Genomic DNA, 20,745 nt, shown 5'->3' on the forward strand with positions numbered 1-20,745 from the left:
GCTTCTTGGTTGACTTTGCTCTGGGTCTGGTGCCCACACCCACTCACTCTGAGCTGAGTCAGGGGAGTAAAGTGCGCCTGGGCCTTGGCAGGCAAGCCCTGTGCGAGGAAGGGTAAGGTGTCATTAGGTGAACAGTGAGAAGTGTCCCTTTCCCTCGGCCAGGAGATGAAAGATAGCAGCCTGGCCGCTCAGCCTTTTATCTTTCCTATTGCTCTGCGGGTGGGGGCAGCAGGTCCTGGGACAGCAAAGCAGCGGGCGGGGTGTGAGTGCAAGCGCGCGGGTGCGCGCGCGCGCGCGCGAGGGCCTGTGTGTGTCTATGTGTGAGTGTGTGTGTTCGCGTGGCCTCTCGGCAGCTGTCCCGGCCCCCACCCCACCGCACCCGGCCTGGCGCGCCGCCCCCGCCCCTCGCTGTGCTGGGTGCGCTGCGGGCCGCAGCGCTCCGGGTGGCTTCCCCGGCGCCCAGAAGGCGACCCCCGGTGCACCCCGGGTTCAAAGGCTCCGCGCGGCAGCTCCAGCCCCTCGGGGCGGGGGGGCGGGGAGGCGAGGGGGTGGTGCGGGAGACAGAAAAGCCTGAGCCCACAAGCTGGCCAGCCGGGGAGGAGGGATGGGCAGCGCGCTCTGAAGTTTGCGACCGCTGCAGCCAACTCCTGGCGGGAGCCGGGACCAAGTGAGCGAGCAGCCGGCCTCCAATCCCCACAGCTGGAGGGCGAGGCCCGCTGTGCCCGTCCCGAGACCCCTTCCGGGGCCACAGGAGTGCGTCCTCCAGGCCTGGTGCTCCCGCGCCTGATCGAGGTTCATGGAGCTGGGGCTGTGGCTCCTTTTCGGATTCACAGTGACCTCCGCCGCAGGTAAGCGGGGCGGGGCGGGGCGCCTCTTCTGGCGCGAGCGCACACAAAAGGACCCTGGGATGGGGGTGGGGGCGCGGGGAAGGGTGCATTGCGGGGCGCAGCCTCTTGCTTCGGCTCACCATCCCTGGAGGCACCTGGGGGAAGGTGGGAGCAGAAGCGGGGTGCAAGGACTACCCCAGGGGCTCTGGAGCTTGCTCGGAGCCCATGCGCAGACTGGAGACCTGTGGCCTGGGCACATTTGGTCAGTTTTTCATGAAGTTGGGAACTTTTCAAAAAGTTTGCAGACATCTCAAAACCGTGCAAAAATGATTGCAAAGTTTTGGAAAAGTGTGCAAAATGCTTGCATGTTTCCAACGGGTGCAAATAGCTTGCAGATACTGCAGAGAGAGAAAATAGCTTGCAAACATTCCACCCATGCACACAGCGCTTGCAAACTTTTCAAAAACTGGGTGCATAGCTTTGCAAACTCTGCAGAACTTTCGGGGTAGCTTGGAGACTCTCGAGAAAGCGCAACAAGCTTGCAGACTTTGCAGAAAGCTTGGTGGCCTCCCTCTGCCAGGATTTGGGGGACGGTGGGTGTGGGGGTCGTGCACAGTCAGGAGCTCAGGAACCCCTCAATCTGCCTCCTTCCTGCAGGATTGGTGCCTGCTGGCAGGAGTGGAGTCCCCCAGGTCCCCCCTGCATCCAGATCGGAGGGGGACATTGAGGAGACCGTGGCCATGACCACAGCATGGGGTCCAAGTCGCAGGGACCCTGGGCAGGAGCAGGCACCGGGCCAGTTTGGGGAACAGGCGGCCCCAGGGGGCCCCGTGCACCACCGAGCCAGACGCTGCACATGTTTCACCTACAAGGACAAGGAGTGTGTCTACTATTGCCACCTGGATATCATCTGGATCAACACCCCTGAGTGAGTGCGCCGGGTGTGGGGATGAGCCCGGGAGGGCGGGGGCTTCCGGGGCCAGGCCCGTCTCCACGCTCCCGGGGGACCTGCCCCGGCCCATAGCTCAGCTCTCGCTGGTTCTCCTGCCAGCCCAGGCCCCGTTGGCAGGTCAGGGGGCAGCCCCCATCATCCCTTTGGAGGACCTGGCCCAGGAGAAACCCAATCCCAGAGTTTCTGATCCTGTGGAAGGGAAGCCCTCCCTCCCAGTGAAATGAGCCAGCCAGAGGGATTAGATACCTGAGAAGTCCTGGGATGAGGAGGAAGCCCTGGAAGTTCTATCCTGCCCCTGCACTAAGGGAGCCACCCCCTGCTGACCCTGCCAGGCTCCAAGGAGTTGCACGTTCCTTGACAGCAGCCTGCTCACCAGGGAGCAGGGAGAAGGAGCAGGGACAGGAGTGGACTTGGCAGGGCCTGGTGGGACCTGCCTGTCAGGGTTCAGGGCTGGAGAACTGATGCGTCATAGTTACCTGTCCTCACAGACAGCCTGCCCCGCCCCCCAGCCCCCCACCCTGCTGTCCCCTGGAGCTCTCTCCGGGCTCAGACAGGGCTCCCTGCGCTGTCCAGGGTCTGCCTTGCTGTAAGGTCAGACTCTCCTGAGGCCCAGGACACTGCTCTTTTGTGGGAGGGGCCACTGCCCCCAGGCCACTGGCTCCATCAGGATCCCCTCTACAGAAGCCTCGTCCTCAGCATAAAGGGCTTGACCCTGCTCAGGTCCCCAGCCTCTGGGCTCTGCCCTTCGATCTCTAAAATCTGGGGCTTGGACCACACCTCTCCACGGCTTGTGCCCTGGTTGTTCTGGGATCTTCGGAGACACNCCCTGCGCTGTCCAGGGTCTGCCTTGCTGTAAGGTCAGACTCTCCTGAGGCCCAGGACACTGCTCTGTTGTGGGAAGGGCCACTGCCCCCAGGCCACTGGCTCCATCAGGATCCCCTCTACAGAAGCCTCGTCTTCAGCATAAAGGGCTTGACCCTGCTCAGGTCCCCAGCCTCTGGGCTCTGCCCTTCGATCTCTAAAATCTGGGGCTTGGACCACACCTCTCCACGGCTTGTGCCCTGGTTGTTCTGGGATCTTCGGAGACACCTAGCATCCTGCTAGGAGTCCCACGTGACGGGAACCCTGGGCCTGGACGGGCAGCTTCGCCCCGTTTTGAAAGCCACCTTGACGCGTGTTTATGGCAGTGCCCTCTGTCCCTGAGCACACGGTGGGCAACCGGTGGCCTGAGGTCCCACCTTGTGCCACAGACCCCTGGAGAGAGAAGTGCAAGGCAGGGTAAACCGAGGTGTCGCTGTCTCCCAAACCAGGTGACAGACCTCTAATGACATCTGGGACAGCTCTGAAAAGTCACCCCTGGTAGCACGGCAGGCAGGGCAGCTCCCCCCCTGACCTGGACACGGCACAGGGTCCAGCGCAGACGGACCTGTACTGGGCTGGATGTTCCGTTGTCCCTGACTCGAGATTCTCAACCTTCTGAACCAGAGGGTCCACCCTCACGTTTTGTCCTGGGCCGTGCAAGTTTTGTATGTGATGCAGAATTGGTCTGTCGGGCTGCACATGATGAGGCTGCGACACACAGTCAGTTCACAGGAGGGAGGATGGCAGCCTGCTATGTTTTCACTCTTCACGGGAAAGGACCGGCTCCTAGAGAAGGCTGCCATCGGTCGCCTCCCGTGCTCCGGCAGTGATGAGGGTCACCTTTTCTTCTGGTCCCTGTCGCCCTGACACGCGTCGTAATTCTTATCCTTCAGGTCTTGTGATCTGACCACATTAGCTTCGCAGAACCTGGCCCTTGGGGTGGTCAACTGCAGGGCTGAGTTTGCCTTGGCAAGGATCCCAAGCGGCGGGGGGGGGGGGGGGCCGACCTAGAAGGAGAAAGAAGGAAGCCAACTGAGTCAGGGGCGGGGCCCTCGGGCAGAGGTGAGTGAGAGGGGAGGAGACTACCTCGGTCCTCTGCCTGTCCCCAAGCCCCCACTGGCTGGGGCACCACCTGCTGCAAACACACCCAAGAGCGTAGGCCAAGACCCGTGATCTGTTTGGACGCCTGTCTTGCTATCTCGAGTCGTCTCGCGTGGCCCGAGACGAAGCCGCGCATCTCTGACTTTTTCCAGGTCAGCCAACTCACCGACTTTCCCTCACAGCTTGATTTACATCGTCCTCTCTTCCTGGCCCCCGGCTCATTTTAAACACTGGGAAAGAGGGAGAAATACGGTGTTTGGGAATCCCGTGAGCTCGTGGGGAAACCAAAATGACAATAGCCAGACTTGAGCGTTTTGAAGTTGACAAGCAAAATAATTTTTACAAGGAAGATTTTTCTGGATCGCCTTTTTCTTCCTCTCTCTCTTCCTCTTTCTGTCTCCCCCCACCTCTCCTTTCCCTCCCTGCGTTCTTTTTCCCCTGCTTTCTTCTTTCCTTCCTAAGACTGTCCACTGATATGTAGACTGGTCCATTTGATACCCGGAAACACCTCGGACAAGACTGCAGTGGGGACAGGAGTGTGGGCCTTGGGAGAAATGGGAGGGTCTGAAACATCACCCACTTGCACTGAAGGGGCAACAGCGGGCACAGCAGGGTCTCCTCGGGGTCTGTCCGCTGCCCCCACCACGGCCCCGCTGCCTGAGAGTTTCTCTCTCTCTCGCCTGTCACCCTCTCTCCTTCATCAGAGCCTCCTGGTCTCTCGAAACGTCTCCAGGGTGGGATTTGCCCCCTGTCCCTGCTGCTGGTTGCTCCGAGGACCGGGCAGGTCTTGATCCTCGCGGCTAAATCAAGAACCTTGAAGTTGGGGTGATGCTCGGCGGCGGGTGTCTTTCCTCCGACCGCCCGTTTGGTCGCCCGGAGAGGGCGTCAACCATCTGCTTTATTTTGGAGGGACATTTGCAAAATCGCAGGCGTTCTGTGAGTGCGGCCCTTCGTGCTATGGTTAGGGGCCTGAAAGCTGCGGGAGGAAGGCTGGGGTGTCTGCTGGGATCCATTCTGCCTCGCGGGTGCAGGTCCGGCTCAGGCACGAGAGACCAGTTACCCCCAGAGGAGCTTCCAGGTATAAGAGCAGAGGTCCTCCGGGTCTCCCGTGTTTACCCACGTGCTTCCAGGCCTGAGCTCGGCCGGCCCTTGCCGCCCACACGCAGCAGGCAGCGGGGCCCGGGCCAGGCACGGACACATAGTGACGGTTCCCAGGCTTTCCTGTCACTGAGGTTCCAGTGTGAGGTTCTCCCACCAATGGCTTCCTGTTCTGGAGGCAGGGGTGCTCTGTGCAGGTTCCCACGTCCCTGCAGGCGGGGGTGGCAGTGCGGGTGTTCCCAGCGGCGCTGTCTGTGACTTCCATGGTATCCCCCGGGAGGTCCGTAGCCCCCGAGGAGGAACTCGGTGTGTCCTGCGCCTCTGCCCTTCTTGGCCCTGTGGGGGCAGCTAAGATCACAGCTGTTCCTGGGGATGGTATGGCTTTCGTGACGTTCCTTGGCCATGCTGGAAAGCCCCCCCCCAACCTCCTCCCAGACAGCCCGCCATTGCCAACACAAACAGACACAGAACCCCAAATCAGAGACGCACCTGTGCCACCTCCTGGCCATGGGCAATTGCCAAGAACCAGGGGGGAGGCAGGGAACAAGCAATCCGTGTGCTTCAGTTCTTACACACGTGGGGCTGTTCTCTGCGAGTCCTGTGAAACAGAACAGCCTTACGTGGTAGTGGGGGTTGCATTAGTCAGGCCCCCAGAGAGACAGAACCAACAGGACCCATGTGTCTGTGTGTGTGTGTGTGGGGGGGGGGGGTGCTCGAGTCTGTATAAACACACAGAGAGGAGTTGACGTTGCAAGTTCAAGTCCAGAGGCATTCTGGAGGCAGCACTTTCTCTTCAGAGCACGTCGGTCTTTTCTGTTCAGGCCCTCACCAGACTATACCAGGTCCAGCACACTATGGAGGTCTGCTTTACTCAGAGTCCACTGGTTTAAGTATTAATTATGTCTACACCATAGCTTTCCAGGCACATCTGGACTGTTGTTTGACTGAGTATCTGGGTACCCTGGCTCAGCCAAATGGGCACACACAATGAACCCCACCCACAGCAGGCCGGCCCCCCGGTTGCCGCCACCGTGTGCCTGGCTGCAGAGTGGAGCCAGCCCATCAAGTGGTGAGTGGGGCTGTAGGACACCCAGCAGGGGCCCCACTGTGTTCCTCCCTACTGTGTTCCCGAGGACTGAGGGAGCCTGCCCACGGTGAATCCTTCAGGGACGTTCGAGGGAGGCCCCGCGATGCCATAGCAGTGGCTGTGTGTTTCACAGCTCCGAGCCTCGTGGGCCGACAAGTAGGAATGTACTCATGAAAGGGCAAGGCGGGGCGTTTGTGGTCGTGACTGGGCTGGGTGCTCCGGGACCCACACCCCTACTCAGGGAAGACTCCAGACCCAGGAGCCCTGATGCACCGTGTGGCCTGGGGTAGGTGACACCCTCTCTGCGCCCCACGTGAGGTGCCGGCCACTGCAAAGCTGTGCTGACTCCGACCAGCAGGGATGGTGTTTGTTTTAGGGTCGCTTCCTTCCCCGAGGAGCAGAGGAAAAATAATACTCGCGATAACTAATGAAGCATTTAAACGTGTCCCACCGCCAAAAGGCAGCACTCGGGCAGCTTCGCCTTCGCCCCTGCGCTGTTTAGGAAAAGCACCGTCAGCTTGCTTCCAAGGAGAGACTTTCCAAAGGGTAGGATGTCTGGATGTGACGGTTGGATCCAGAACCCCAGCCTCCCGCCGACATGTGCGGGGCCAGCTGTCCACCTGCTCTGCCATCTCAGGGACCCCGGTAACGGTCACTGGACCCGTGAGCCGGGACTGGGGGGGCTGTGGTTGGAGATGCAGCTGTTACTCCAGAGGGACAGTGTTTCTGGCCACCGTGAGCATCACGGCAGAGCCTGGAGTGAGGGCGGTGGTGTTGGCTGAGATGCCTGTGAGTATGAAGGTGCATGAGGAGGACATGAGGAAGCACTTGGGACACACTCGGGGCACTCAGTCCCTCGAAGACGTGGCCCTAAAGGCAGCCTGTGCTGGGGCCAGTGCTCCTGCTGCCGTGTCCCATTGTGGGGTCGCAGGACGCCGGGGAGTAGAGTTCCTTCTCGAGGACGGCCGAGGGCGGCCTCCTCGCACCCTCCGACGCGGTGGGCTCGGTGGGCGGTCTGTTTAGCCCCTGATCTGTGTACGCGTTTCAGACAGTGGGAAGGGCGTGCCGGCTGCTGTGGCTGATAAGCAGCCAGATAAGGATGCTAGGGGCCAAAGGTTGCTCCCCCGGGCTTGCCCAGGGTGGGTCCCACCCCGTGGATCCCTTCTTCCTGGTTTTCTAATTGCTTCCTGCTCACCTGGGGACACACAGGCATGTTTGCGGAAGGGGACCTGGTGTCCCCTGAAGCCACTGGCCTGGGCTCCCTCTGCTAATGGGAGTGCGAGGCAGGGGGAGAAGGGGACAGGGACGAGGGTCTGGCATTTCAGGATAATCTGAACGATCAGTTCAGAACTTCTTTGTTAAGCTCTCACGATGACATCTCGGCAAGGGGTCTGTGTGCATTGTCATGGTCATAGCCCGCCAGCCCCGCAGAGGAAATATCATGTCTTCTGACTGGCAGACTGAGGACGCCATGGGGCCCTGGGGCCTTCGTTTCCAGTGTCACCCAGCACTGCCCAGGACCCGAAGTGTGGGTCACAGGAAGAAGTCCCAAGAAATACTATGGACATCGGTTTATGAAAGGTAGTAAATAAATAAATAAATAAATAAGGGCATGTGGGAGAAGATGATGCCAGCCAGACTGACAATGACCTTAAACTCAGGGCCTGAAAGATGGTGGTTTGATTTTATGAGTGTTTTTTTCTTCCCATTCCTCCATTTCTAGCTCGTCCTTGGGAATTGGGTTTAGATCCTTATTTTGAGTTTGAGCAGTGTATCTCTTAGAACATTCCACAGCAAGGCATGTTTTTAAAACTGAGGGCCTTTCGGGCTAAATTTCAGAGTTTGTCGCAAAGGTCCGCTCCCACAGGGTGACTTTCTGTGTGGTCACTCAGCCCGAAAGCCCCCTTTTCTGCCCAGGTGGGGTCTGAGGAGGAGAGGGGTATCCAGGTGCAAAGCCAAGCTTAGGTGAGAAGCAGCTGATCCGACCTGAGCCTGGGGGCTGTTTACTGTTTAGTTTGCAGCCAGAAAACTTGGTGCCAGGTGGTCCTGACCCTGTGTGACCCCGGAGCGGGAATTTGGATTTCTGCTGGATGAAAGGGGCGCTGCAGCTCCGAACTTGGCTCAAATCTGAAGACACAGAAAACGCTCTGACACCCCTGGTGAGGTTTATTGCCGCAGGAATTTAAAACGGGCAAGGAGGGCGGGGCGGGGGAGCGCAAACAGTGTTTCCTTAGGAGGAGGCCCCAGGCCAGACTCGCATGGCTTCTCTCCATCCTGGGCTGGACACGCAGCCTCTCGGCCGCTTCTCAGTGCGTCCGATGGCGCCCGGACACAGGTCCCTTCCTAGCCCCAGGGAGCCCCACGAAACCACCGCTCAGCCTTCCAGCACAGGCTGCTGCTTCCTAGGAGATGGCCTGCTGGCCTGCGTCCTGTCTGGGATGGAAACAGAGAGTTCCTGAGGTGGGCCACGCACACGTGCACACACATGCACGTGCACACTCTTCTCACTGTGTGGAGTAGGAGCCAATTGTACTTAGAAAATAAACCCAGACGGGGCCAGGGCATGGATGGGCAGCTTGCCAGGCACAGTGCGGGTGCTGCCAGCTCCTGCTTAGTTAGCGAGTACCCCAGGACCCGACGAGCAGAACGTGCGGCCGACTTTCTCAAAGGCCTCTCCTCGGGGTCTTAGGAACCAAGAGCGCTCGAGGAACTTGTCTGCATTTCGAAGGCCTCAGGGCCGCCACAGCAGAAGGTCTCACAGAACAGTAACTCCAGACCAGGGCGGCCAGGGGCCCTGGGCCGGTAACTAGAAAAGCAGAAACAGATTCATTTCATGAGAGAGGCTTGGGGGCTGATGCAGTCGGGGGGCTCTGGGGCTCGAGGTTCTTTCCCGGCAATGGCTCGGGTGGCCCACAATGGACAGTTTTGCCCACAACTCGGGAGCGTAAACCGCTTTGCCGAAGGTCGGAAGCGAGTCGGCAGGAAGGCAGCAGTGGACGTACTGGGTTTCCTTAACCGCTTTCCACGGGGTTTCCGACAGGATAGGGAACGGGGTGAGGTGAGAGACACCCTCCCTCAGGAGCAAACTTGAGGGAGATGCCAAAAAGTCAGCGGCAAAGATAAATACAAGTGACTGCATTGTTTTAAAAAAAATCAAAATTAGTGCAAAAATTTCATAATCGACAAAATAGCAACATGTGAGAAGCAGGGTCCGATCTGTGCTTGCTGGACTTCATGACCCGCCTCCCTTACACCTTCCTTGGGGTCTCATTTGGGGATGAAGCCCGAGTCCCCAGAGGGGCTCAAGTCTTCTCAGCTGCAGGTAGGCGGTCGACGGACCGCAGCTCCCAGCTGATCGCAGGACACAAGGCCGCAAACGATTCCAAGGGGAGGAAAGACAGCGGACTGTATCACTGTTGCCTGGGAGTGCCAGTTCAGAAGGACTTTCTACCCTTGGGGCGGAACCTTCTGGAAATTAGCAAGGGTGTCTCCTCTTGTTTCCTGCGTTCTATTGAAAGGGATGCCTGTCGGTTTATGCATTTGTAGAAAAAAATCCCTCTCCAAGTACCCACCCCCCACCCATCTTAACGACAATACCTGCTCCTTCTTTTTCCCCTTCGGTTTCCACGCCTGGGAACTATTTCGGGCCCCATCTGTCTGCGGCTTTGCATCAAGTTATAATGAGGCTGCGCCAGACAGACATCTGACCTGGAATTCGTCAGGGTCACAGTGGGTTGGGGAGAGAAACTCTAGCCTGACTCAGGGGGACACATTGTATACGAGCTGTGTGTTGCTCTGATTTTTTTATGAGCTAGAACTCCTCAAAATCTCACACCACACAACAAATACAGAAGGATTGTTCCATTGTTCTCATCTCCTTCGACTTCCCCACTCCTGCTAAATACCACTTAGTATGTGTGTACTGTGCTCAGGAAGGACCCTGTGTCCCAGCGAGCTGATGGGCTGAACCAGTCTGTGGCTCTGGGGTTATTTTTCAGCTCAGTTATATGGTAACAGGACATGGAAGCTTTCTAAATACAGCTGTACCTCTTACCTTGAGGGGCACAGAAACCCCACATTTCGGTTGTGGCTTCGTTGCTGGAAAGAAGGGCTAGGGCCAGAGGTGTTCAACCCACGGCTGGAGATGCGTGTGGGACACCACGGGCGTTTGAGGCTCTGCAGCTGGACAGACCTTTCCAGAGGTCTGGCCCTTCCACTTGTCAAGCCCAAGGGGGAAGACACTTACCCCGGAATCCCAGGAGCTCGTCTTTGACCTGGGCCAGGACGCTGGCTCTGCCAGCCTCGAGCGGCCTCTGGTCTCACCTTCGATGCCTCCCTCACCTGTGCCAATAGGCTTCTCTGTCCTGGTGTCCCTGTGGCCCACAAGAATCTTTAGCAAGATACAGTTCTCCCGCTGCACGTAATCTAGAGGCCACATCCTCTCTAGGAAAACCCTTGCAGGTGGGCCTGTCCAGGGCAGCAACAGTAAGGGCCGCTCAAAACGAGTGAAGGATTCTATGCACTTGGGAAAGCATGTGTGGCCTAGAAATCAGGCCACACCATCTTCCTTCCTTCCTCCCTCCCTCCCTCCCTCCCTTCCTTCCTTCCTTCCTTTTTCCTTCCTCTTTTCCTTCCTTCCTTAACTTCCTTCTTTCCCTCCTTCTTGCCTCCCACAGAGACTTACTGTTGACACATTACAATATCCCAGAGCACCCACTCTGAGCCAGGCACCGCATCGGCTGCCCCGGGTGCAGAGGTGAACGATGCAGGAGCAGTCAGTGGTTCTGGGTGGACAGAGTCCAGCGGTGTCCACCCCAGGGACAAGAAGGAAGCCGCCCTGCGCTACAGGTGCAGAACTGTTCTTGGGTCTGATTGGCGAGCATCGGTGCTCAACTCTCTTTGAACTCGGATATGATTTTGGTCAAATCCCTAAAAGGTTAAGTGCAGGATAAACCCCAAAGCTGGGGTTTTGGTGGGGGTGGGGGTAAGATCCTTAAAAAAGTTGACCACTAACCCACAGAGCATTGCTCACGCTTTTAATTTCCTGGGCTATGGGAGGAGGACTTTTCATGTGGCTGGGGGTTGGACGGACCATCTGCTTTGGGGTCTTCCAACCTAAAGATGCTAGCACTTTCTGCAGGAGAAGTAAAGCTACAGATTGCTGGGTTATGCTGTGTTGCTTGTGGGCAGAACGTTTGGGTAATATTCTTTAGAACCAGAAGGTGTGCGCGCGTGTTTTCTGCTTGCCTAGCAAGGTCGCTGAGGAGCTGTGTTTCCTGGCCCGCTTTCTTTCCTGGGGGTTGAAAGGGCACCCCGTGGCTGTCTGGCACGAGGCCTGGCCCCTAGCAGACTTCCGCAGCCTTTGATGAGTGGACGAAGTATCACTCACTGGAGGGCGAGACTTCTGAGCGGTCATCCGAGGGTTGGGGGCCAGGCTCTCCGTCTTTGAGTGGTGCGCTTGCTCCCACCTGCGTGACAGGCGGTGCGGTCCAAACGAAACATTTCCCGGTGGGCACTGCTGGGGAGGACGGGACTGCAGCCGGCCGTTTGCCGGGGCTCGTTCTGACTTTGAGTGCAGTCTCTCTCGTGTGCTGCCGCAGTGCGGGAAGTCTCTACTTGTCCCCGCAGCTGGGGGGACTCTGGGTTTTTCTGTTTAACTCCGGGGATGCTGGTTGCATCATCTCAGGAAAGGGAGGTCCAGATTGGCTAGAGCTCACTGGTCACAGGCAACAGAAAAACCGGCATTCAGCTAACACAGCGTGAAAGGAGCTGTTGGAAGGACGCAGGGCTACCTTCAGACCGGTGGGGAAGCAGGCCCGGGGGCCGGGAGTGCAGCCCAGCAGACAGGCGGGAAGGCGCCGCCTGGCCCAGAGCAGCTCGGAGCACTTTCTGACCTTCAGGTGCTCTCTACTCACTTGTCTTGGGAGAGACAGGGTCCGGTCGCCCAGCTTGGGTCACTGGACGAGTCCCCAGGCCGGGGAAGTCTCGGCACGTTGATTGACAGCCTCGCCAAGACCTCACGCAGGATGGAGGGGTGATTCCCAACGGCAAAGAGAAGAGATTGGATTTCGGAGACAAAAAAAACGCCAAAGTTGGCCCCAAGTCAAACTCCAGAGAAGTGCGGGCTTTTAAGTGGTTTGGGAGGGAACTTCCAGCTGCGGGCTGCTTGGCCCTCATTTCCTTGCCTTTGTGCACAGTGGGCCCCCAGATGTCTGTGGAAGTGAATGGGTGTTTTTGTGGGCTGCTGAGTTCAGCAGCTTTCGGTCGTGACTCCATCTTGCCTTGCTCTAGAACGTAGCTGTTCTTTCTGGTTAAGGTTACGAAGGTAGTCCGAGAAGGCGATCTACACACCCCTGCCGAGGTGGTGTTGCTCAGCTCAAAGAGCAGGTGAGTGGTGCCCGCCAAGGAAGGAATTCTTAAAGTCCGAAAGCGAGCCCTAGTGAGGAAGTGCGCTGGGCTCTGGACGTTGCGACCTGGGGGATGCCGGGAGGTGGTGACTGATGACGGTGGTGCCCAGCAGCTGGGGCTGCCCCTGGGAAACGGGCCGCAGGGCTGGTCAGCGAGTCCTGCCTTCTGTCCAGCATGTTCTCTGCGTCCAAAGGAAGCACTAGCTTTGCGTCCCATCTGAGACTGAAGGAAGTCGATGGCCAGGTTGGCATTCCGATGTGGAGAGGGTCTGTTGGTTGGAGAGATGCTGAGTCAGCACTTGGGCTTCGCACTGTGACAGTGGGAAGGAAAGGAGCATGGAAAACAGCGTTGAGAGCTCATTTTGTCACTGTGTCATATGACTCGTCTGGTGTCACCACAGGGGACAAGCTGCTAGACCAGGGATTGTAAGCTCATGTGTCCATGAAGGGCCAGACGGGTAAGAAGAGAGAGCAGAGAAGGACGGTGTGTAACTACCAGGAGTGGTGGGGACTGGGGCGCAATGGGGTGGTAGCAAGCAGCGGCTTCGTGAGTGCCGGGCGGCTGCTGAGTGTCGGGGTGCGGGGCGGTGTTAGCATGACTTCAAGGCATCCAAGGGAGGCTGGAAGGCGGAGTGTTTCTGTGAAGTTTCCAGATGATAAACCCCATCTGGTGATTGAATGAAACCCGCAAGACGCCAACTGGCTGGCCTCTGTACCAGACTGAGACTGTGCGTGTCCAAGGCCCCTTGTCTGTCTTGTTCAGGGATGTGTTCACTCAGAGTCTAGCCCAGTGCTTCCTCACCACAGCACACTCAGCAGGCATTTGTTGGGTGCTATTCAATGTGTGTGTGTGTGTGAGTGACAGAGAAATTGTTTTTTTCAGGAAGTGACAGTTTGATAAATTTTCCCGAGATTTTAGATTTTGACCAGCGAAGCTCCTTTCCTGACCTTTGTGAATATCTGTGCCTCTCCTTTAAAAAATTCTAGTGTGGAAGCAAGTTTCCTGATCAGGAAGATGGGGATCGTTAACTCATTTATGAAAGGGCAACACCAAATTTAAAACCAGCATCTTAAAAAAGAAGAAGGAGAAGAAGAAGTCAGCTTTCCTTATTTCAGAACTTCTCGTAGAGAAAAATAACATCCTTCCAGTATAATGCTGCAGATGAAGAATGAATATGGGAGATTTTGGAAGGTTAATGTTTCATAATGTTTATGTGTGACATTTGGGGAAAAGTGGCAAATAAGGAGCACAGTGACAAAGAAGGCCCTGACATCACTGTCACCAAGCAAATAATGAATGTTCTGCCTATGTATGTCGAGGGGCAATTTGTCAGGCAGAGACACAGCACTAGACATCACATTTGCAGGTATGCTGGAGGGGAGTTTTGTTTGGTCTGAGAGCATCTGGACGGATCTCCTCTGCTTGTCTTTTACAGGGAGCTCTGAGTTCAAACCGAAACATGAACAGGTGGAGAAGCTGCCCGCCTTGATTAGGGGTTGTGTTCTCTGAACCCCATCGGCTAAAATAATTGGGCCAAGCGTGTGCTAGGCAAAGGTTCTTGGCTGGTTTCTCTGACTTTGGATGGTTCTACCATTAGGTTTTCCCAAGTCACCATTCAAAAAGCACCGATTGTCAAAGGGCGCCCCCCACAGGTGAACTATGAGTGCTTATTAGACAGGCCATGTGCAATAATGGACCAGCCAAAAGGGAACGTGGCAAAGAATGGTGTTGCTGTGCCAAACGGCACTCCAGGTCTTTATGACCCTTACCCCTCTTTATCGCTTAGTCACACATCTCAAATGCAGGCCTGGGAGAAGAGATTTTTCTGCCTGATACAACTGACTTGCACAAGAGTAGCCAGCGTCACCTTACTGCTGACTCTTGGTGAGGATTTTCCAGGCAGTGCCCTGTTCCATCCAATCTGCCCGACAGCCCTTCTGTGGATGAGGAAGCTGTGGAGAGGGCAGAGTCACCATTATGTAACTGCTTTACAATGTAACGATGGAATTACCAGATAACCCTTCTCTGTACTCTGTGTACCTTGCACATTTCTGTTTGTATGGACTGGTAACGTTTCCTTCCCCTGCCTTCATGCCCCAGTAGCATATATATGCATTATATATAGTGAACTCTTCGCTAACGTTGGAGTTTTTTGTGATAGAATTTTGTGGTCATTGAACTTTTTAGGTTGAAAAGAATCCAGAGTTGTTGGACTACATTGTCTCACAATTAACTACCAGTTGCTCAGTCAGTGGTGTCTGTTTGTCCAACCTTGTACTGAGTTCACAGCAGGGGCAAAGAGGAGCTGGTGACCCACCCCTAGAGCTGGTCAAGAAATCCCCCCACCCTGGGCCCTATGGCCAGAGGGCTGCCTCTGCCCCTCCTCTGGCCAAAGCTGCAACCCCGCTGCAAGGAGTCTCTGGGACTGAAAGCTATGGACTGTCCCCTCTGGACCATGGTTCTGTATTCAGGATTCGGCAACCTCTCACCCAGGCATCCCCAGGCCCACTTCCAGGAAGTTCCAGGTCGGCAGGTCTCGTGGTTGATGGGAGAAGGGAGGCCTGGGCTTCATGTCAACCCTCGGAGCTTGCACGCAGCCCCGCGACCGGGGATATTTACCTTCGGCCAAACCCTGCTTCACCACAGTGTCTGCACTGTTCAGCGACCCCACCCCAACCCCCTACTCCTGAGGGAAAGTGGGGTCTTTAGCAAAGGTGACATGCAGAACAGGACTGGACCCCGCTGGCTTTGCCAGTCGGTGAGCCCCGAGGGCTGCACAGCGGGCCTACCTTCCCCCAGGGAACACCCCCAGTCTGGTGACATATTGAGTTGATACATGGGGACACGACTCAGCTCCAGCCCAGCGGGGAGGGAGTTCCATCCAGGCATCAGGCCACCCCCCGCCGCTTCTCCCTCAGCACCACAACGAGGCCCCATGTGTGTGTTTCAAATTAAAATAAATTCATAGATTTTTATTTTGACCATGTAGAGAGGCTACTGGAACCCCCTTTGAGGTGGGTGACTGGTGATGCTCCTTGGGGCTCCCTGAAACCTGAGCGGTTAACTTGGGGACTGGCAGGAAAACCAAGACTTACTGGAGAAGTGACTTTGGGCCACATAAGTTTCCTCTACTTATCAGTGGTTTATCCCCCGAATTCTGTGAATTAACCCTGGTGAGTTAAGTATGCTTTTCGCCGGGCCCCACGGCACTGCCTGGCCGTCCTCTCCCTGCTCCGGAGAGTGACGGCTTGGGTGCACCTGGGCATAAAAAATGATGTAAACGTTGGTTGTTCTGAATGAGGCCGGCCCCCTCCTCCCAGGGTCCCCCCGGTCCCCCCGGCTGCTGGGAGGGTGCAGACACTGCCCGCCCTGCCTCCTAGTTCCGCCAGGTCCTCTCCCCCTTCCACCCCCGTGACCCCAGCGCACTTTCTGGGGGTGGCAGGTCGCTGCCCTCTGGGCTCGCTCCTGTGTGCCCGCCCAGCCATGGTCCTGACGCTGCTCTGTGCCTCGCAGGCAAACCGTGCCTTATGGACTGTCCAGCTATAGAGGAAGGGTCCGCGGCAGGAGGTCCGCATGGCCATTTCCACGGAGCCCACAGCCCTTGGAGTGGACACGGCGCTGTGCCTGTGCAGCAAGTCATGACCTGGCCTGCATGCGCTTCTGCACCCGGACCCTGGCCGTCAGCAGGTACGTACGACCCCTGTGTGGGTTGTCATGTCCAGGTGTCAGCTGTCCCGTCCAGGTGTCAGCTGTCCCGTCCAGGTGTCAGCTGTCCCGGGGCAGACAAGGCTGGGAATGTCTGTGAGGTGGTGTGGTGCAGAGGGTGGCCATGCCTGACCCTGGTGTACCTGAGTCTGAGGAAGACAGGGGACCCAGAGCAGAGGGGATGAGGGCTCTCAGCTCTTGGAGGGTGACCCCTTCCCCTTGCAGAACAGAGCCCACAACACAGCCGTGGCCATGTCTGGTCTCTAGACGTATTCCTTCTGGGCAGCACAGTGCCTTGCCAAAATCTCAATGAGTTGCCAACCTCTACAAATTGAATGGTTACCACTCTCCCCTTTCCCAAATGCATATTTTTAGCATCTTTGAAAATGGCAAATGGGGCCATCTGGTCTCATCGTGGACTTCACATTCCCCCCTGGCCAGGGTGGGCAGGCACAGAGTGGGGGCCACTCCTGTGTGAGGGGGGCCCGCAGTGTCTATTCACCTGTTTTACCCATCATCTCACTGTGGCCCCAGAGCCCCCGAGGCTGACACCTTGCCATTTGCTGCAGGCGCTGGTGGGGAGTGTGTGAGGCACTGTGTGGTCCAAGTTTGACCGGTAGTGGCAGGTGCAGGGTCAAGCTCATCGACCCAGCAGGTTGATGGAGAACCCCTTCCAGGCAGCGGTGGTGGGATGGGGCCAGTAGGTGCTGCCCCCACACACAAGAAACAAGCACAGAGGGTGAGCACCCCGTGCAGTGGGAGCCCGGGGGATCGGAGACCCGAATGCACTGTCGGGAGACCCCAGTGCCCCCCACAGTTTTCATCTGGGCTCCTCCACGTCTCACGAATATTCGGGAGCAAGCAGAAACCCTCCCAGGGCGGGACGTGCTTTGGGCGTCCATGCTGGCCGGGAAGAGGAAGTCACTGCTGATGCCAGGAAACCAGCCTCAAGGAAGTGCTGGTTGCGTCCTTGAACCCACTGTGTCCCCTCAGGAGCTCGGTGGCCGCAGAAACACGGGACCCGGAAGGGGCAGTGCCAGTCCGCGGGCAGGGCGGAGGCCCTCGTGCAAGGAGGTGAGGCTGTGTCCTGGGAAGGCTCATGCCCGGGCGGTGTGTGTGGGGTGGCGTCTGGCCTGAGAGGCAGCCAGGGGGAACCCCACTGTGCAGGGAGGGCCACAGAACAGGCAGCCATGCCTCTGGTTAGTGGTCTCTGGATACAGAGCAGGCCACCCTGTACCTTAGAGGCTGAGGCCCTTGGGCATTAGCACGCTGATGTCCAGCCCTGGAGCCCCCTGGGCTGGGACGAATCAAGCCGGCCTCTGCTGCTCGGAGCCCCCGCAGGCAGGGCCTCCAGCGATATTCGGTCGTTACTGAAGAAAAAAACATGAGACGTCGTTCCTTTCCGGCCGTTGTCCATGGACAGAGGTGAAGTACAGTGGCCCCCCAAATTCGTTTTGTTATTTTTTTTTACCTGCTTGTCTTTTTCGAATGAGGTCCTCAGGGTTTCCCGCGGCCACACTGGATGTGTTTGTCATTCTGTCAATCAGGATTCGTTGTGAATGACCTGCCTACACAGCCACAATGGGATGGTAATTTATGTTCATAAGGATAGCCTGGAGGTGGTGGCTCGGGTTCCCACAGGGGCTGATCAAGGGGAGATTAAATCGTACCCAGCATACCGGAGGCTTCCCAAATTGGTGGCAGATCGCTCCTAGTCGTCCAGAGAGGGATCTGTCAGCAACCATAATAAAAACGGAGAGGCAGGAGGAGGGCCGAGGTGGCAGAGAGAGGTCCCCAGGGAGCATGAGTCAGGCCCCAGCTGGTCCCCTCTCGGCCCCTTTATTCTTTTTCCTCCTCCTCTCTTCCTCACCCCACACCCAAACTCCCTCTCAGCTTGGGAGGGGTATGATTAAAACCATCCGTCCATCACATCACTTATTCATTGCCTCATGCATTTGTTCAGTACCTGCGACACACCAGGCACCGTCCTTGACGGTGGAGCCACGGCAGAGAACGAGGCAAAGATTCTGCCTTCATGGAGCTTACGTAGTGTGGGAAGCAGGCCCGGGATGGGATGTGTGTGGGGGGGTAGATGTGGGGTTGGGAGGATAGGGCCATTAGCATGAAGACCCGAAGGAAGAGAGGGGGTGAGCCAGAGGGATGAGGAAGGAAAGGGAAGTTGGGTCAGGGAACAGGAAGTGCAAAGGCCCTGGGGTCGGAATGTGTGGGTGATTCAAGGACCCTGGCATAGAGGGCCTTGCCTTTGCTGTTTTGCTGTTGCTCTGCCGAACATTCAGACAATGAGGACGGGGGCACAGGGTTCCCCCGGGGCCTGGGGAGCCCCTGTGAGAAGCTGTACTCGGGCAGTCTTTCCTTCTCAGCCATGGCCCCTACTTCCTTGCAAGAGTTAGTGGTCCCAAGATTTGAGCTGTCAGAATGGAAGCTGCCACTGTCCTGAGCTCGTGAGAATCAGAGAGCTCCCGGCAGCTGCACCTGCTGATGTTACACTCACACCCTCCCAGGTGCACGGCAGGCATGGACACTGCGGAGAAGCCTTAGTGAGGAGGTCCGGTTCGACAGGCAGAAGGGGCCAGGCGTGGGGTGGGGAGGAGCTGCCTTTTTCAGCCAGGGAGGAGGTCTTCTGTAACGCTCCCTGGTCTCTCTTCTGCCCCTTTCTCCAAGGTAGGTTGAAATCCAAGAGAGACAGCTGGAGTCACCTCTAGACCTCCACCACTGAAGGCTGGCCCAGAAGGGGACCCTGCCACTCCGCCTGCTGCCTCGGGGGCTTCTGGGAAAACAGGCCTCCGCTCCTGGCCTTGCTCCTTCACATTTCCACGGCTCTCGGAGGACAAAGAATGAGTTCTGCCTGGGCGAGGAGTCCTACCCCCAGGGTCCTCACCCAACAACACACCCCCACCCCAAGGATGCCCCATCCCGATGATGGTCCGAGGTTCCCTAATGGGGACACTGACCCCAGGTGTGCCCTGGGGCCTGACCCCCCTTGGCTTGGCTTTCAGGCAGGAGGCTGGCCTAGGAGAGGTATGGCACTTGAGAAAGCTACTTGCCAGCTTTGGACCGGACTCTTCTTGCAGAGTCTGTGGACTCCAAGGAGCTCTGCAGCCATTATCACGTGGCCATGCTGTAGCTGCTGCTCGGACCCTGGCGCAGAGGAGGGCGGGCAGCTTTGCCGGGGGCCAGGCAGCCGTCCACTTGGGCGGGATGTTGTGAGTTGGAGGCTTCTAGGGTTTAGACAGAAGTGTTCAGCTGTGTTTGGTACCCACCAAAAGAATGTATCTCAAAGGAAAAAAAAAACAAGAAGAAGAAGGAAAAGAAAAGCAAAACCTTTACGTTTGTGAGAACAGAGAGCACGCGTGGAGATGGGGTTTGAACTTGGGCCGACCAACGCCACCCACCACGGCTTGTTGGCAGGAAGCTGCAGGAAAGGCAGCCCCAGCTGAAGGCCAGCCTGTATCTGCTTTCACGAAGAATAAGCTGCAAATGCAAATTCTTTGTAAATTATGTAAATTTCTATTTATCTGTAATTGGGAGTGACCGGGGACTGCCACCCCTGCCAGTCCCCGGGTTCCCATCTCACGCGGTTGCACCTTTCCGGCTGTGCCAAGGTGACTGTGTCCGAGTCTGGGATGTGGGTGTGAGGTCATCATGGGGCAAGGCCACCTGCCTCCCCCCACAGCAGACATGAGAACCGGCTTTGGGGGCTGTGCTGAGGTCAAGGCAGGGGAAAATTTAAGGTGGCGAATGATGGGGCTATGGCTGTGACCAGGTGTTCAGTTCTCTGAGTTCCTCCTCAGTGACTGCAGGTCCCAACTTGAGTGTCCGCCCCAAACCAACCCCCAAACTGAAGGGACCGGCCAGCTGCCAGGCTCCTTGTAGCGTTAAGAGGGGCCATTATTTATTGTGCAACTGTTCTCTACTCCGGCGGCTTTTCGTGGCTCTGCTCACCAGTCACGCTGCACTAGGTAGAGAGAGTTTAGACTGTGCTCTGAATCCAAGCTCATATTCCTTAGCGTTCAAATTACTTTTGTAAGACACACCCTCATTGTCTGGCTTGGTGGCAACACACATGGTGCGAGAAACCCGTGCAGTGTGCCGACACTCACAAAATACTGCCGCGTGCATAATAAAACAGCTCAGCGTTTGCTCGGCTTCGTGGTTTTTTCTCGCTGGCGTTCGATGCCTGGTTGTGCATCGACGTTTCCTGGCCCTCTGGAGAGGACAAAGGTCGTCACCGTTCAGGAAGCTTCATCGGAGTCAATTTTGGAGGTGGGCATGTGGCGGCAGGGCTGTTCAACGTAAGGAAGGAGAGGGATTTGGGGACCTTCGAGGCCGTCGGGACGAGGCGGTAAGTGCGTGCGGGGAGAGTGGGCCGCTTCTCCTGACGCCGTTCTGCTCACCTCCAGGAACAGAGCTTCCTCTTCTGGCCACAGGGGCCGCAGAGGTTCAGGGACAGGTTCCAGGGACGGAGTGGCCGCGGCCAGCAACAGAGCTTGACCTCCTCTGCTTTCTGATGGGCATTTTGTGTCACTTCAGTGCTCCCAGTTCTTGAGAATTAGTAGCCAGAAGTGACCCCATTTTCTTTGCTCTTGTTGGCCAGCTGCAATGGCCTGGAGTCTTGGAGACTTAGAAGGCATCTCTGGGTGTTGGGGGCATCGGGAAAGAGGTGGTTTTTCTTCATTTCTGCCCAT

General features: G+C 57.1%; 1 protein-coding gene across 3 annotated transcripts; it reads left to right on the forward strand.

Moving 5' to 3' along the window:
* Positions 1 to 403: 403 nt before the first annotated feature.
* Positions 404 to 20,203, forward strand: EDN3 (endothelin 3). 3 transcript variants are annotated; one of them, XM_037059992.1, is made up of 6 exons: positions 404 to 848; positions 1,485 to 1,755; positions 15,848 to 16,021; positions 17,033 to 17,113; positions 17,533 to 17,628; positions 18,726 to 18,783. In XM_037059992.1, exons 1-5 carry the CDS (start codon positions 797 to 799, stop codon positions 17,600 to 17,602), a joined length of 648 nt encoding a protein of 215 aa, XP_036915887.1. In that variant the 5' UTR covers positions 404 to 796; the 3' UTR covers positions 17,603 to 17,628; positions 18,726 to 18,783. The 3 variants fall into 3 exon arrangements, with proteins under 3 accessions (XP_036915887.1, XP_036915889.1, XP_036915890.1); XM_037059994.1 differs by having other exon boundaries at positions 405 to 848; positions 17,541 to 17,628; XM_037059995.1 differs by lacking the exon at positions 17,533 to 17,628 and having other exon boundaries at positions 408 to 848; positions 18,726 to 20,203.
* The last annotated feature ends 542 nt before the right edge of the window (positions 20,204 to 20,745 follow it).

Source organism: Sturnira hondurensis, unplaced genomic scaffold (genome assembly GCF_014824575.4).
Source record: "Sturnira hondurensis isolate 20B ecotype Veracruz unplaced genomic scaffold, ASM1482457v3 Scaffold0011378, whole genome shotgun sequence".
Classification (NCBI taxonomy): Eukaryota; Metazoa; Chordata; class Mammalia; order Chiroptera; family Phyllostomidae; genus Sturnira; species Sturnira hondurensis.